At 47.3% G+C, this 17,421-nt stretch overlaps 1 protein-coding gene across 1 annotated transcript in view; it reads left to right on the top strand.

The window, feature by feature from the left end:
• The first annotated feature begins 8,435 nt into the window (after positions 1–8,435).
• TRABD2A (TraB domain containing 2A) overlaps positions 8,436–17,421 on the top strand; it is a 53,448-nt gene continuing 44,462 nt past the window's right edge. The window contains 1 exon segment of the mRNA XM_033431401.2: positions 8,436–8,817. Within this exon segment, the coding sequence (XP_033287292.1) occupies positions 8,710–8,817 (108 nt within the window). The 5' untranslated portion in view covers positions 8,436–8,709.

The raw sequence follows: 17,421 nt of genomic DNA on the forward strand, positions 1-17,421 counted from the left end.
AGAATGTATTTTTTTTAAGTTGTACATGTGTGTATACAAGGACCAACTGGAGAAAATAATTTTATGGATGCCTTATTTCTGGAAGACTGTAAAATATATTTTTCTCTGTAGACGTACCTCTGTCCTTGGACTAAGCGTGTCCATACAGACTTGGGAAGAAGCTCACCCTTGGGCTGGAATTCTGGGCTACAAAGAAGTTCCACAGGGTTCTTAGGAAGAAGGAAAGCAGATCTCTGAGCCCCTGGAGAGGATGGCTTATGGCCTACAGGTTAGAAGGGATTCGGGCAGAGATTTTCACTCACCAAGGCTACTAACATTGGTCTGTGAGGCCGGGCCGCCTACTGATCACCATTCATGTGGCAAAAAGAATCTGCAATTCTGGGAAACAACAGACCTGTGGCAAGGAATGAAGAAGCAAGGACGAGAAGCCCCCCCCCTCCATTGTAAGAGTAGCAGTTGCCAGATGCCAAGGCGGTGTTCAAAGGCGGAAGAGGTCTCAGGGGCCAAATGGGGGTCACGGCAGAGGACAGCAGAGAGACAGTGGCTGGGGATGCTGGTGGCACATTCCATCTCTTGGAAGGGACCAGCCACTCGGGACCACTGCTCCTAACAGACAAGTCCGAGTCGTAGGCATGATGACTATCCCCACGGTTTCCTCAGCCCTGATTTTCTCCCCTGCACTATTCCCTGCAGAATTATCTGTGATCATGAAAACTAGCAGGCAGGCCCGGTTCTGGAGAGCTCTGTAGCCGCCGGGAAGAATGAGGAGGTCGTTAGGTTTTGAAGTGGAGGCATGCTCCCAACTGGTCAAGCCACGGAGTGAGTGCTCAAGAAGCATTCGGTCAAAAAAAATCATTAAAATTAAATGAATTATAAAAGCTGTGCTTGGTATTAAAGAAATCAGCAGGACAGAAGCATAGAGAGTAAAAACGGATGTCGCTCCCCAGAAGTCACCAGTCTGGTGTGAACATAAAGATCTTCCTCATTCGTTCATTTGCTCAAACGGCCAAATAACTTTTCATTATGAGGATTGTTTGAGATTTCTTATCGTTCTAATGCTTCAATGAGTCCAGCTTGGCGATTCCCAAACTGTGGTGTGTGTGTGTGTGTGTGTGTGTATTTGCACATATGTGTCAATATTTCCTTTGGACAGATTCCTATAGCAGAATCTGTACAAAGGGTAGAACTAGGTCAAAGGGCATGCATATTTTAAATGGTGCTGAATGGCCTTGCACAAAGCCTTTACATTCCTACTGGATGTTGCATGCTTTTACTTTTGCCAATTTAAGAGGTGAAAAATGTACTTAGTTGTTTTGTTTTGCTCTGTTAAAGGAATATTTCATTTTATCTTTTAACTCATGGTAAAATATACATAACAACATTTACCATTTTAATCGTTTTTGAGTGTACAGTTCTGTGAAATTACGTACATTCTTATTGCTGTGCAACCGTGACCACCATCCTGCACCAGAAGTGATTTGCTTTTATTTAATAAATTAATGAGGTGCTTCTCATCTATCTATTGACATTTGTATTTTACTTTCTCTCTCTTTCCTCCCTCCCTCCACTTCTCCCTCCCCCCTTCTCTTTCTTTCTTCAACCTCTTTATGATCTTTGCAGATTTTCTAACCAGACTTATGTCCTTTTTTCTTTCTTGCCTTTTTAAAAATGATGTGCTTTTCTATATGATGGGTATCATTTCTTTTTAGTTTTATATACTTTGCTTGGCTTCTTCTACATTATGTTAGTTCTGATCTTCACTTCTTTGCGAGACGAGTATTATTAGTCCCATTTTGCAGATGAAGAAGCTAAAGTTTACGGAGGTTCCATGAGGTTACTTGATTTGCCAAAGGTCACACAGGCAATAAGTGGCACAGATGAGGTGGGACTCCAGGTCGGTTGGGCTTTTTCACAGTTTTGGACTAAAGGGAAACCGTCTGAGGCAATAAGACTCTGGTAAGGGTGGGCAAGACTAGGAGGGGGTCTGGAAAGGCCAGGGGGAGCTCAAGAGACTTCAGGGGGAGGCTGGGGTAAAGGAGTTTGGGGGGATCTAGAAGAAGTTGGTGTTCCTAAGCACGGAGAAAACGAGAGACAGGCTCCCCCCTTCCCCTACCGCTCTTGCTGCATGAAGGACCGTCTGAGCACTTTTGAATTGGGGTTCTTAAGGCTGCTGAGTAGAGGCCAGAGTGTGTGGTCTGGAGGCCCTTTCTGGGGGCTAATTCTGGGAAGTTTCTTCTCTCTCCCACATCGAAGTCACCACCCAGGCTGGCGGGTTTCACTTCCCTGATGTCACTTCACTTTTCTTCGTCCCCTGCCAGAGCCTGGTCTGGGTCCCCATCGCCTCTCCTAACTGGTCTTACCACTTCCACTCTTGCGACCTCCGATCTCCCCTCCCCGCTGTAGCCCGAGGGATCCTTCTAAAGTGCACATTTGATTGTGTAACTCCTCTGCTTGGGACTCTTGGGGGCTCAACAGGGCCTTGTGGACGGGGGCCAACTCTGCCCAGAGTGCAGGCCCTTCACCAGCTAGTGCTTGGCATCTCCCTGTCTCCCTATCACCTGCTTCCACTGATGGGTCCACCAGGCTGAATTCCATGAACTAGCTAGCTCTCACTCATACCTCAGGTCTTTGCCTGCACCATTCCCTCTCCCTGGAATGCTGTTCTCCTGCTAACTCCTACTCAAATTGTAGGTCTCTGTTGAGATAACATTCCACTGGGAGGCTCTCCCTGGAAGGAGGGCTTGGTTATGGGTGGCCGTGGACCTTTGTTGCACACATTCCACCATCTTGTAATTTTCTTTTTGTCGGTCTGTCTCTTGATCTTGGCTGCACATAGCATCACCAGGGCTGCTTTTAAAATACTGATGCTGGGGGAATTTCCTGGCAATCCAGTGGTTAGAACTCCGCACTTTCACTGCTGAGGGCGCGGGTTCAATCCCTGGTCAGGGAACTAAGATCCCGCAAGCTGCGCGGCACGGCCCCCAGAAAAAACAAAAACAAAAAACCCAAAAAACTGATGCTGGGGCCACAGTCCCCCAGAAGGTTGCCGGTTAACTAACCAGCGGTGGGCCTGGGCCTCAGTAGATTTGGAAGTCTCCCAGGTTGAGTCTGATGAGCATCCTGGGACGAGAGCAGTACTCCAGGGGGCCAGGCGTCCTGTCTGTTAGAGTCATCATTCTAAACCCCTCACTTGGCATTGAAATGCTCATGTATTTAGTAAGTGTGTTGAAGAAATGAATGTAGCAGTTTCTGGAAGGGATGCAGGAACCATCGGGGACAAAAATATCAATATAATGCACACCAAACATACACTGGGTAGCAAGTTAGAGCTTTTGAAAGCTTCTAAAGAACAATCAGTCACCTGTCATGTAAAAATGCACCAATCATTTAGGTCACTTAAAAAAAAGTCTGTAGTTTTGTTTAGTGAAACTGACACATTTAGACTGTTGTCACTTGTGTGTGACTGGTTCCTCTTTGGAAGCCTTCTCTCCTCCCCAGGGCCCCTTGAAGCTAAATGCTGTACTATCAGAGACCCCAAAACCCTCCTCCCTAGGATTGGTGTGTAATTTAAATTTTCCTGAAATTTTACTAAATTTTAAAATTTTCCTGAAATTTACTAAATTTTCCTGAAATTTTCATTAGTTATGGACAATAAAACATCATAAAAACCTCAGTGGCCAACATCTCTGCTTTCTTTTTCCCCCCCAATAGCCTTCTCCAGTTTCCTTTGTCTCTAGTCTCTTTGTCTTTCCTCCCCTCTCTGAAACAAAAAAAATTCTCTCCAATGTCTGGTAATTCAGCTACTTGCCTCTGCTTATATAGTCCACAGAGTAAGCCTGAGCCAGAAGCTAGCTGAGCAGTGACCATTCACAGTGTCTCCAGTGCTCTACCAGGAGGCCTCAGTTCATCCTGATTCACCATTAAGCCCCTTCTGTCAAAAATCATTCACACCTGGCACCAAAGTTGTGCCAGGTTTCCAGGAGCAAGGGACCATTCACCTCAGCACCCTGTCACCCACGCGGATGCGGGGAGGGGAGAGGCTGGAGAGGGGGAGGAGGGGGCGGAGAATGGAAATGTGCCAACAATGGGAAACCTTCTCCCTAGGTCAGGTCTGATGTAAGACCAGTAGAAGCACAAGGGATGGTTAGGGGAGGTGTTGAAGTGGCCCCAAGCAGAACTGCAGTTATCAACACCCTTCAGGCAAAGACCACCAGAGACACACCTGAAGTTGAATTAGTTGGATTTACTGCTCTTTGCAACCAGGAAGAACACATACCTTGGGGAACTGTGGGGCATCTCGGTAAGAGGGTGTTGGGAGGGCTTGTTATAGGATTTGGCTTGTGTTTTTAGGTGATCTGGGGGGAAGTTCAAGGAAGCAGGGCTTTGCTGTAGATTAAATGTTTTCAGGAAGTGGTTGTAATTCTGACTGAGCATCTATGTGGGTTTGCTACGGCCGTCATGACAAAAATACCACAGACTGGGCTGCTTAAACAACAGAAGTTAATTTTCTCAAGTTCTGGAGGCCAGAAGTCCACAGTCAAGGTGTTGGCAGATTTAGTTTCTCCTGAGCTCTCTTTCCTTGGCTCGCGGATGGTCACCTTCTTGCTGTGTCCTAACATGATCATCCCTCCAAATCCGAGGGCACTTGTGTGTCCAAATCTATTGTGTGTCCAATTTTCCTTTTCTTATAAGGACAGCAGTCAGATTAGATTAGGACCCACCCTAACAGCCTCATTTAACATAATCACTTCTTAAAGACCCTATCTTCAAATATAGTCACCTCCTGAGATACAGGGGTATGGGCTTCAACAGATGAATTTTGTGGGGACACAGTTCAGCCCATAACAGCATCTTAACACATCTTGTCTATAAGGTGGGGGGAATGATGCAGGCTAGAGCTGGGGTTGGTAAAGAAGCGGCAGTCACTCATTAGTCAGGATAGGGGATGTTTAGTCCTTTCTGTGGTTTGGATAGTGTTCATGTTTTGTCTGTGTTGTGACACGATCGTGGAGTGGTCTTGTTTTTGTCTTTATCCATCATAGTCACAGAGTGGCCTTGGCAGATGTTGATATTCTGTGAATTATTTATGTTCAGCAGGAGAACCCCACAACCTGGCTGTGGATATTGCCAACCAAGTCCTCACTGATAGAGCCAGGTCAGTTTCTGGCTGTCAGGGTATGTTTCTTCCTTCTCAAGATCTGTGTACTGACTAAGCCAATGCAGCTTTGGGATGATTGCCACCCTTTCTCACTTAGAAATTCTGGTGCCAACCTTGGGTGACCAAGGGAGTGTGGCAAAACTCTAGCCCCCTTCCAGGAATGCATGGAGTCTGAAGACCTAGAAGTGTAGGAAATCCGTCTTCAGCTGCCCACTTCGAAAACACACCCTGATGGTGGAGCACCATGCTGGAACTCCTGGGAATTCCTTGGCACCCTGCTTCACCTGGTGTATTTGTTTTCGGTTGTTGTGTAACAAATCACCTCTAACTCAGTGGCTTCACACAGCACACATTTATTATCTTGCAGTTTCTCTGGGTCAGGAGTTCAGGCATAGCTTAACCGGATCCTCTGCTTAGGGTAACAAAAGGCTGCAATCAAGGTGTTTCCCAGGACTGGGTTCTCAGCAGAGGCTCCACGGGGGAAGGATCTGTTTCTGAGCTCTTGCAGGTTGTTGGCAGAATTAGGGGAGGCAACTTCTTTTTCAAAGACAGCAATGGAGAGAGACTCTAGCAAGCTTGGCACTCCTTGCACATTCCATCCCTCTTGCCACATTCCATTGGTTAGAAGCAAGTCCCAGGTCCTGCTCACACTCAAGGACAGGGGGTTAAACAAAAGTATGAATACCAGGAGGCAGCTGTTTTGACCATTCTGGGAAGCCTGCAGTGTGGTAAGTGACTCAGGACTTGGATGGCTGCAGGCTGGCCAAGCCAGGCAGGGCAAAGGCACAGAGGTGCAGCAGAAGCCACAGCAAATCCTCTGTGTATCCTGAAAGCTTTGCTTTTGAGGAAAGATCTGATTTTGGGGAAAGAGCAAAAAGATATCCAGGGCATAATTTCCTCAGGTGACTGCTATGAAGGGACCAAGACTCACAGGTTGGTGTAAATTCAGGAAGCCATTGGTAGGGGCACAAAGGAAGAAATTAAGAGTAGGTGGACAGAAGGAGGGTTTCCAGGGTATCAACTGTACGTGAAGGAGAAACAGAAGGAGGAGGGAAAGGATTAAAAACATCCAGGTCTTTGGCAGTGGGATGTGAGAGGTATGGACCAAGAACAATACTTGGGGGAGGTGAACCTGATACAGAAACTCTGTGCATAGGCAGAGGGGAGGCTACAGGGACCTTTAGCATCTCCTTTCTGACCATGAAAGGGAAGCAAGGAAGACTTTCAGCTTAGATGTCTTTAGAAGGCAAGTGAGGACCAGGCCATGCCCACCTGCCTGTCACCAGGTCTGGGGAAGCACCCTGGAGTGTTAGGGGACAATGTATGTAGGGTAGATGTGATTCTACTGAATGTTTGGACACTGAGTGTCTTATAGAATAAATCTTCCTTAATGATGGGTCTGACTAAGGCAGGAAGCTCCACCTCAAAAATGTTAGAACCAAACAAAGTTATCCATATACTAGACATTTCAAACTCAGTGTCTGACTATATTCTGGGCCTTGAAACAAATCCCAGCAAATTTAAGCTATTTGAAATTATACAGAGTATAATTATAATGGAGCTAGATTAGAAATCAGTAACAACAAAATATCTAGGAAAAATCTATAACCTGGAAGTCAAGTAACATACTGCTAAGTTATCCATGTTCAAAGAAAAAAAAATCACCAGGGAAATTAGAAAGTACTCCCAACAGAATGATAATGAAAATAAATCTTTTCAAAATCTGTGTGATGCAGCTAAAGCAGTGCTTTGAGGGAAATTTATAGTTGTAAATATTTATATTAGAAAAGAAGAAAGTTTAAAAGTCAGTGATCTAAGGTTCCACCTTAGGAAGCTAGAAAAAGAAGAGCAAAGTAAATCCAAAGTAAGTAGAAGGAAGGAAATAATAAAGGTAAGAGTAGAAATCAAAGGAACAGAAAAGAGACAGTAAGAAGACTAACAAGTTCAGTCATGTTTTCTGACACATTATTCCTCCCCCTCTTCCCTCTAGCCACAGCTGATTGGATGAGAATTCATTTGGAGTGGGGGAAAGAGTATGAAATAATAGTTAATTACTTCCTTTTGAGTTCTTGATGCTTGCATCTCACAACCAGAGAGAACTGCTTTTTCCAGTAGGTGGCAGCGCTGGCAACTTGAAAACCCGGACAGGCTGCCTTCTGGGTCGGCTGGGGACCAATGATTGCCGCCGGGCTGAAACGAAGGAGTTATTTCAAGACAGGAGAGAGAGTCAACTCCAGAAAGCAAATCCTCACTCGAATTTAGAATAGGGAAAAGTTTGAGATCTCTCTCTCAATCCCCCTCTCCCTCTCTCCCCCTCTCCCCCTCTCCCTCCTTCTGTCTCTCCCTCCCTCCCTCCCTCCCTCTCTCTCACACACACACAAATCTGGAAAACCTGAATGAAAGCTTGAAAAACTTGCCTTTTAAAAACCTGGGGCTCTTAACTGGAAGTACTGCTGATGGGCACCAGAGGCTCAGAAAACTCCTCCTCCCACTGTGAGCAAATCGCCGCCCCCCCCCCCCGCCCCCGAGATTCTCCAAAGTTTACATCAGATTCCCAAAATGGACGGGGACTTAAAACAATTAAGATACCCTGCTTACGAACGCTCCGTTAAACACCACTCAGAAGTTAATCGGGCAGGAGTCTGGGCTGTACAGGAAGGTGGTGGAGTGCACCCAGGCCTTGGGTGGGAGGTGGGAGAGGCCGAGCACAACCAGTTGCTTTTATAACTTTTTCTTCCTGAAGGGTCACTGCTGGAAAAAACCCCTTGGGGAGTTTAGAGCGGAAAGAGAGCGACCACTTTTTGCAGACCTATTATGTGCGTCCTAAATGTCCTCATTTAATCTTTGCAGTAATCCTTCGAGTTCGCTGTTAATCCTTCCTATTACTCTCCCAAATCCCTTAAGAGGGCACTTGATGGACTGCCGGTTTTCGTGGTTCCGGGTTTTAACTGAATGCACACACTGACTAGTCTCCTCTTTTACAGACAAAACTTCCCTGCGATTGCCTTTGTTTACATGAACTTGCCTTTAAAAATAGCCTTTCATTTATTTCTTTGGTCTATTTCTTTCTATCAAGAGCCACCCTCAGAATTGGCAGCGTGAACGCAGATGTAAGGGCAGGAGCTAGTACGATTTTCGGTTGAATTTAGAAGACAGTCCTGGAGCCTCACTTTTCCCTTCTGGTTCACGGGGTGGCCGGCGGCCGGGGCAGGGTTTGGGCGGGAGAACTGGGGCCGCATATCCCGCGGCTGCCTCTGCTCAGGGCAGACGGGCGGCGGAGGGGTTGGGCGGGGTCGGGGTTCAGCCTCACTCGGCCGCTGCCTCCGGGCTTGGGGGTGAGCCCCGCCTGGAGGCGGTCGCGCTAACCGCGGAGGGAGCCGGCGAGAGGCGCGGGGAAAGGGGCGAGTGCCCCCGGCTCCTCGAGCCCGGCGCGCCATGGCGGGCGCCGGGCGAGTACGCAGCCCAGCGGCCGCGGGCTAGCCGAGCCGGGAGGCCACTGTTGGGTCCCTCCTTCCCTCTGCGCCCCAGGCCTCGGAGCCACCGAGAGGAGGATGAGTCCCTGGAGCTGGTTCCTGCTGCCGACCCTCTGCCTCCTGCCCGCGAGCGCAGCCCCTCCGCGCGGCGCGCCCGCCTCCGCCAACTGCAAGCTCAAGGCCCAAGTAAGGCGCGCAGAGGGCGCGGGCGCGGCGGCCTCCCGGCACCTCCTGGGGGTGGTTACCTTCCCAACCGCACTGAGCCCCGTGCTCTTGGACCCCGAGCCGACTCAGCGGGTCGGGCTCCCACCTTGCACGGCGGCGCCTCCTAGCTCGCGCTTCCTGCCGAGCCCCCGGGTTCCCCTTTCCGGCGGGGGTGCAGAACTCCGGCCACACGAGACCCTGTCCCCCAGCCATCGCCATTCGTCAGCCGAAGGGAGTCCCGGGCCGGGTCCCCCGGGTCTCGCCAGCCTGCTTCGCTGGCGTTTGAGGGACGAATCCGCGAAGACCCAGTGGGCCCGGGACTTGGGCACATTTACTTTTAAGTTTGTTCTGCCTGCTCGTCCCTAGCGTTTCATTTCTGCTTGTTTCTAAATGGTAATAGCCCCCAGCAGCTGCTTGATTTAACCTTCGTCTATTCAGTGCCTGAGTTAGGTGGAATGTGGGGGGAGCTGAAGCCATCCCCCTTGTTTTACTGATATGGGAAACTGAGGCTCAGAGAGGGACTTTTGTGCTCCAGGTTACAGAGCGCGTTCGTGGAGAGACCAGGTCTGACAGCCTAGCGTTCACGCACCCGGCGCCTCCTTAGATCTTCGCATCAGCGTTTTGGGGTGAGGGGAGCCGAGGTAAGAGAGCCCCAGTGACCTGCCCGTGTCCACCCAGCCCTATAGGAGCAGAAGCCGAACGGAAACCCGGCAGGTCTGGCGTCTCCGGGGCTGAACCTCTTTCGAGAAGAGCGTTTCCATTTCCTGATCAATTTTCCTACGCTCGGAATTTTCTGCAGGTCTGAAGTCCCTCTCTTCTGAGCTCCGTGGAAGTTGACTTTTGCGAGTTTACATCGGTGGGTCCAGTCTCTGTGGATCCCTGGCGCTGGGGAGGGTGATCGTAGACTGAGCGCCCTCGAACGTCGGTTGCCGGAGTTCAGGGGTCTGCCCACCTTGGTGACACCTGCGCAGCATCCGGGGCCGCTTCCACTTCCCTCCGTGATTTTATTCATCGTCTTAACCACAGCAAGGGAGAAGGTGACCTCACTGAGCCGTTCCTGGCGCACAGGGCTGCCCGGGAAGCTGCACTGTGTTCCTAGGGCGCCCTGGGCTGCGGACGCGTGGACGCGTGGAGGCCAAAGAGGGAAATCCTCACCAGGGATCGTTCCAAACTCTGCTGCGGTGTGGCAGCTGCGGGCTTGTTATACAAGGCAGAAGTCCATCCTTCATATGAAAGCAGAGTGCCTTGCACTTTTGCGAATCTATTACCAACTCGTAATAGTATTATCGAGTGAGTCTTGATAAGGTCTCTGTTTCTCCCTTCTGTTGCTGTCATCGTGGGTCTTTTGTTCTGTCAGTTCTCATACTTTTTGGTCTCATAGTAAAACACTTGTGTGGGTTAACTGAAATATTAATAAAACGCAAGAATACACAAGCACACATGTCATTGACTGTCGGAGGGTGATGTTATCTAGAGACTTGTAGCCTCTAGAAAATTCTGTTTGTACACTTGTGAGAGAATGAAAGAGGAAAATATCTTTGTATTATTATGAAAATAGTTCTGATCTTACAGACTGCTTGAAAGGGGCTTGGGGACATTCACAAGTCCCTGGACCACACTTTGAGAATCAATGTTCTATTCTGTGGGCAAACTGCCTTGTCCTGTGTGGAGGTCAGAAGGTCAGTCAGTGGCAGGGCTGTCTGCTTGACCTGCAGGCTGTAGAGGGCACCGTGGGTGGGTCCCCCAGGGGGTTGGGGTGTTGAGATTGTAGAGTGAGGCTCTGGAATCCAGCCTCCCATCCGGTGTGGCAGCTTCCTGTAGCTTTCTGGAAGGACTGTGGCTTGATAGCTGGCTTGGTTTTCAACTTTCGTTAATCATTAGAGAGGTTTTCTGAGCCAAAGTCCGCCACAGACAAGGCAGGCTTTACCCGGAGCAACACACAGGTTGAGTCTGTCCTTATCAACACTCAAACACAACTCTGGAGCGTTCTTACCATTCCTGCTAGCGTTGTTTCACATTTGCTGTTTCTTCACCCAGATATCCACATGCTTGCTCCCATATTTCCGTCTGGGCTCTGCTCAAATTCTCTCAATGAGACCCTTCCTGATTACCTATTAAAGATTATGTCACGCCCCCATTCCCCGGCCACCCTGCCCTCCTATCTGCTTTTCCGACTTTATTTTCCTGTGTAGCACTTAACCACCATCTGATAAAAATGTTTGTTTATTGCCCCCCCTCCAATCTCCATAAGCATAGGAATTTTTGTTTGCTGCTGCCTCCCCAGTGCATACAAGAGTGCCTGGCCATAGTAGATGCTAAATAAATATTTGTCAAATGAAAAGGGCACACTAAAGCCAACTTACTTTAATATCATTCCAGCTGGTCTGCTGAAGGGTCCTCTTGGAAAAGAGCAGTTATCTCAGGTCCAGGAGCTGGATGGGAAGAGCTGAGGGGGCCCGTGGCTTAGGGATTTAGCCCACATTACACAAGCTGTCATTGTGCTACTTTATTTCATTGTATGGATTACACATGTGTGTTAAAATCTCCAGTAAGGTGATTCAGTCCGCAGAACTTCGTGTGTCTCTGTCATCCATGGACATGTCTTCTTCTTTTAAAAGAAACCTGTTATGGTGTTAATTTTTTTTTTTCCTTTGAAATCATCAGAATGTTAAGATACATGACTCCCTCTAGTAGTATGTAGGGGCCACAATTACAGTGAAAGGGGGGAGGTAGAGCCATTTTGTTTTTCTTTTATGGAGACAAATAGCCCTTCCCCTGAGGGTGTCGGTGTGAGGCAGGGGCAGCTGCACCCGTAAGATCAGTGCAGCAGCCTAGGGGCTCACCTGTGGGCAAAGACAAGGTAAAGAGCTCCCTGAAAAGAAGCCCTGAAGACTCGCCTTTCAGAAGGGCCTGGTAGACAGGTGTCAGTAGCCAGAGTGGGAGACAGGGTGCCCTCCCGGGTCAGAACAGAACTCCATTGTATTGAAGAAGCTCCACAGGATAAGGATCATTTCTTTAAAACCACTTTAAAACCCCTGGCTTAAAAAAAAAAAAAAAAAAGTGGCAAAGCCCCCCACCCCCCAAGCTGTGTTATCCCTTAAAGAGAGAATGGGAAAGGATGGCCCCCTGAGGAGTGAAAGATGTCAGTGTGGGTTCATCTGGGTAGGTCAGTGAGGCCCCAAATGGGGAGCTGGACAGAGCCTCTCTAGATGTGGAGTCAGGTGGTCCTCCCGAGCGATGGTGCACCTAGCAGAGTACGAACTGAAAAAGATGTAAGTCTGAATCGCGGGGGATGTCTGCTGCATGCTAAGGCCGCCTGATACGGTGTTTAAAACCTGGGGCTCAGGAGCCAGCCTCCCTGGCTTCAAATCCTGGATCCACTGCTTAGCAGCTATGAGACCTTCTGTAGCATAATAAACCTCTCAAGGCCTCGATGTCTCCGTCTGGAAACAGCCAGTGTCTTACTTAGGTGTGTATCCTCCCTCTTCTTCTCTTCCCCATCTCTCCTATGTGGGCACCGGGCAGGCGTTCACCCCCCCCATGCCACGAAAACCGTTCTTGTCTGGGTCGCCAGCGACCTCCGTGTTGCTCTATCCAGAGGTCAGTTGCCCAAATCCTCGGCTTATTTAGTCCATCAACCACATCCAACCCACTGGCTTACTGTCTCCTCCCCGAAGCTCTTCCGTCAGTGGGCTTCCTGCTCTTCTGATTTTCCCTGCTACCTCGCTGGCCACTTCTCTTCTTCTGGCTTCTCTTCTTTCCCTTGACTTCACAAGGTTGGACCATTTCTAGACCCATTCTCTCCTGTTTGCACTTAGTCCCTTGGAGATCTCATCTAGTCCTATGGCTTTAAATAACATCGAAATGATGACCACACCCTCTTTTTCATCGGGGGCCCAGATCTCTCCCAGACTCCAGACTCATGTAACCGCCTATCCACTCGACCTCCCCACTTGGATGTCTGCTTGACATTTCAACTCAGCGGGACCAGCACCAAACTTCTGACCTTCCCTCGAATCCTGTTCCACCCTGTCTTCTCCATCTGGGTTGATGGTAACTTCATCCTTTTAATTAACTGATTCATCAGCAAATCCTGTTGGCCCTTGCTTCCAGAATACAGCCAGAATCCCATCTCTGATCACTTCTCATCAAGTCTGTCAGTACTGCTCTGTTCTCATACTTGGGTCATTTCAGTAACTTCCTAACTGACCTTCTTTCATCTGCCCTCATCTCTCAGTAGTCTGTTCATCACAGCTGCCAGAGTGATCCTGTCAACACATTAACTCAGGTCGTTTCACTTCTGTCATTAAAAACCTGCACCAGCTTCCATCCTACTCAGCATAAAAGCCTCCACCCTTCCAGGGGTTCGGGGGCCCTGTGCGGCCAGGCCTTGTTGGCCTCTCTGACCTTTGCCTCCTGTCTGCCTCTGGAGCTGTCCAGCTGCAGTCATGCTGGCCTCTTTCCTGCTCCTCCAACACATTGAGGGCCTTTCTGCCCCAGGGTCTTTGCACTTGCTGTTGCCTCCTCTTGGAGGGATTGCTCCCAGATAGTCCTGTACTTTGACCTCTTACCTCCTTCACGGCAAGGCTTAAATGACCTACTGGACATTCAGGGACTTCCCTGGTCACCCTATTTAAGACAACATCCCTCCTCCACTAGTACTTCCTGTTCCCCTTCTGCTTCTGTGTTCTCCTCAGCAGTTACCATTAACATACCGGAGGCAGAGACCCATACTTCATTCACTGCTGTATTCCTAGTGCCTCATGCCTGGAGCCATGCCTGGCGCTTGGGGGGCACAGCATTGATAGTTGGGAAAGAAATGAGTGTTGAACAAATGCAGCAGAACCATCCGTGTGCAACGCTTGGATGGTGCCTGGCACACAGCGAACAGTCAGTATCAGCCAGCTGCTTTCAGCATCATGACTGTCAGTGCATGGCTAGATGCCAGAACATGAGTACTGTTGTTTAAAAAACCTGAGCAGACACTTCCCTGGTGGCGCAGTGGTTAAGACTCCACGCTCTCAATGCAGGGGGCCCGGGTTCAATCCCTGGTCAGGGAACTAGATCCCACATGCGTGCCACAACTAAGAGTTCGTGTGCCACAACTAAGAGTTCGCATGCCACAACTAAGGAGCCATCGAGCCGAAACTAAGGAGCCTGCAAGCTGCAACTAAGACCTGGTGCAGCCAAAGAAATAAATAATAAAAAAAAAATCAACCAAGAAATGTTCTTAGAAAAATATTATATATAAAAAAAGCTGAGCAGTTTTCAGTGAAAAGATCACACAATAACCCTATTTTTAGACTCATACTGGTTGAAAAGACAACAATAAAATAAATAAGAAACTAAGAATGGATACATGTAATTGAACAGACTTTGTTCCTGAAGAGAAGTGTAGGCATTTTGAGGTAGGATGGGACATTAGGGACATTAAGTGTGTTGGGTGAAAACAAACCAAAACCAAACCAAAATGAAACACCCCCTCACCACTCCCCACCAACCCCACGCTATGGTCCTGCAGTATGGGTTTGGTTTTTCTTGGAATATATTTGTTTACTATCATGGTCTCCTAATAGATGACAATGAATCAGGTGCCCATGTATTTAATAATAATATTTCAACTATTTGCCATGTCTCCAGTTGGAAACTGTGTAGAAGCCCTTTGATAGACTGTGTGGAACTTGTGTAACCAGATGTATAGGTCAGTGGTCTCCAATCGTATCATCATCCAAGACCCCTTTGATCACCAATTCTTCCCACTAAAATGAACAAATAAAACAAACTAAACCTATGCTTGGAAGCCCAGCTCTAGCAAACCAGTTGCATTTAAAGGTAATTATTCTGTTACCCATTTAAAATAAACCAAAGACATAACTGTCAACCTCAGCTTTTGATTACTGTCTAACCAGTGTTTTTCTACCAGCTTGATCTAATTTTAACCAACAGTGAGACATTTGATTGCTTAATTAGCCTTTGGCAACCATTTTTCTGTAGACTACAGTTTCCATGTGGCTTTTTGAAGTAGTATTTAAATAACCCTGGAGACTCTCATTACTCCCTAAGAGGATGCCTGAGGACTGGCTGGAGACCCTGTACACCATTCATCTCTTAATACTAATTCAACCGTTAACAGGTTGTTTTTTTTTTTTTTTACATCTTTATTGGAGTATAATTTCTTTACAATGATGTGTTAGTTTCTGCTTTATAACAAAGTGAATCAGTTACACATATACATATGTTCCCATATCTCTTCCCTCTTGTGTCTCCCTCCCTCCCACCCTCCCTATCCCACCCCTCCAGGCGGTCCCCTCCCACCGAGCTGATCTCCCTGTGCTGTAAGGCTGCTTCCCACTAGCTATCTACCTTACGTTTGGTAGTGTATATATGTCCATGCCTCTCTCGCGCTTTGTCACAGCTCACCCTTCCCCCTCCCCATATCCTCAAGTCCGTTCTCTAGTAGGTCTGTGTCTTTATTCCTGTCTTACCCCTAGGTTCTTCATGACATTTTTTTCCTTTAATTCCATATATATGTGTTAGCATACGGTATTTGTCTTTCTCTTTCTTGACTTACTTCACTCTGTATGACAGACTCTGGGTCTATCCACCTCATTACAAATAGCTCAATTCCTTTTCATGGCTGAGTAATATTCCATTGTATATATGTGCCACATCTTCTTTATCCATTCATCCGATGATGGACACTTAGGTTGTTTCCATCTCCGGGCTATTGTAAATAGAGCTGCAATGAACATTTTGGTACATGACTCTCTTTGAATTTTGGTTTTCTCAGGCTATATGCCCAGTAGTGGGATTGCTGGGTCATATGGTAGTTCTATTTGTAGTTTTCTAAGGAACCTCCATACTGTTCTCCACAGTGGCTGTATCAATTTACATTCCCACCAACAGTGCAAGAGGATTCCCTTTTCTCCACACCCTCTGCAGCATTTATTATTTCTAGATTTTTTGATGATGGCCATTCTAACTGGTGTGAGATGATATCTCATTGTAGCTTTGATTTGCATTTCTCTAATCATTAATGATGTTGAGCGTTCTTTCATGTGTTTGTTGGCAGTCTGTATATCTTCTTTGGAGAAATGTCTATTTAGGTCTTCTGCCCATTTTTGGATGAGGTTGTTTGTTTTTTTGTTATTGAGCTGCATGAGCTGCTTATAAATTTTGTAGATTAATCCTTTGTCAGTTGCTTCATTTGCAAATATTTTCTCCCATTCTGAGGGTTGTCTTTTGGTCTTGTTTATGGTTTCCTTTGCTGTGCAAAAGCTTTGAAGTTTCATTAGGTCCCATTTGTTTATTTTTGTTTTTATTTCCATTTCTCTAGGAGGTGGGTCAAAAAGGATCAGGTTTTAAAAATTATTTAAAAAATGTGTTTTTTCTCTCATTTGTTCAGTCATTTAACTTTTACTTGTCTAACTTGTTTATTACCATTACTTATGATAGGGGTTATTATCTGACTTTCACCACCTGAGTTCCATCCCTGGCTGGGGAAGTAAGATCCCGCAAGCCATGTAGCACGGCAAAAAAAAAAAAAAACAAACCTCAGTGGGGTGGCTGAGACAGAAGCAGAATTGAACATAATTAGTGCATTCTTGAAAAGCTGGGTGTGTGAGCAGAACTATAATTTGAATACTTTAAAAAACAAGGTCACAGGCTGGAGGCTAATGAGATAAGCTCCATCTGGCGTGCATGGTGTTTTGAGAAAACTGAGGTCTCATTTCCCAACTGGAAGATTTTATTTAATATCAGGATTTCTAGTTTCTTTGGAAAAGTCCCTTCTGGGGCACCAGGCCTGTTCCCCTGTGGCCAGCACTGCTGAGGCTGCTTAGCCAATGTCCTTTGTGGAAAGTTGTGGGCTTGTTGGCCCCTGACCTCCCCCTGCTGTTATGTCACCCCAGCCCACGTGTTTCCCTGCCTCTGCTCTCCTCTGAGTGGTCCCATGGTGTTTTTGTGAAGGTGACAGGGGGACAGGTGGAGAAGAGCAGGCTGAAGAGAGTAGGGCCCCTGCTTCAGCCAGCTCCACCCTCATCGGTCTTATATTTTGAGATTCTGTGTAATATTTCATTTGAGACCAGGTTGCCGCTGCTGAAACAATGACACAGAAGTGCAAATATAGTTGACCCTCATTATTTGTAGATTTCATGTTTGTGAATTTGCCAGCTTGCTAAAATTGTGAACCCCAAGCTTGTGGTGCTTTCACTTTCACCTGCAGATGTGCCCAGAACTGCAAAAAAATTTGAGTGGCCGGATGTACAGGCTTCCAGCGGAGGTCGAATGAGTCAGTGCTCTGGCTTGTCTCTTCACCCCTCAAACTAGAAACAAGTAAACAAGTGTACTTTTTGTAGTTTACTTAGTGCCACGTTTTTTTTTGCATTTTTGTGCTTCTTGGAGGTGATTTCACTGTTTAAAATGAAGTGCTGTCTAGTGTTCCTAAGCACAGGAGGGCAGTGATGTGCCTTAGGGAGAAAATACATGAGTTAGATGAGCCTCATGCAGGCATGAGTTACGGTGTTGTTGGCTATGAGTTCAATGTTCACAAGTCAACAAAATATACTAAAGAAGGTGCTTTTCAAC

Source organism: Orcinus orca, chromosome 13, assembly GCF_937001465.1.
Source record: "Orcinus orca chromosome 13, mOrcOrc1.1, whole genome shotgun sequence".
NCBI classification, from domain to species: domain Eukaryota; kingdom Metazoa; phylum Chordata; class Mammalia; order Artiodactyla; family Delphinidae; genus Orcinus; species Orcinus orca.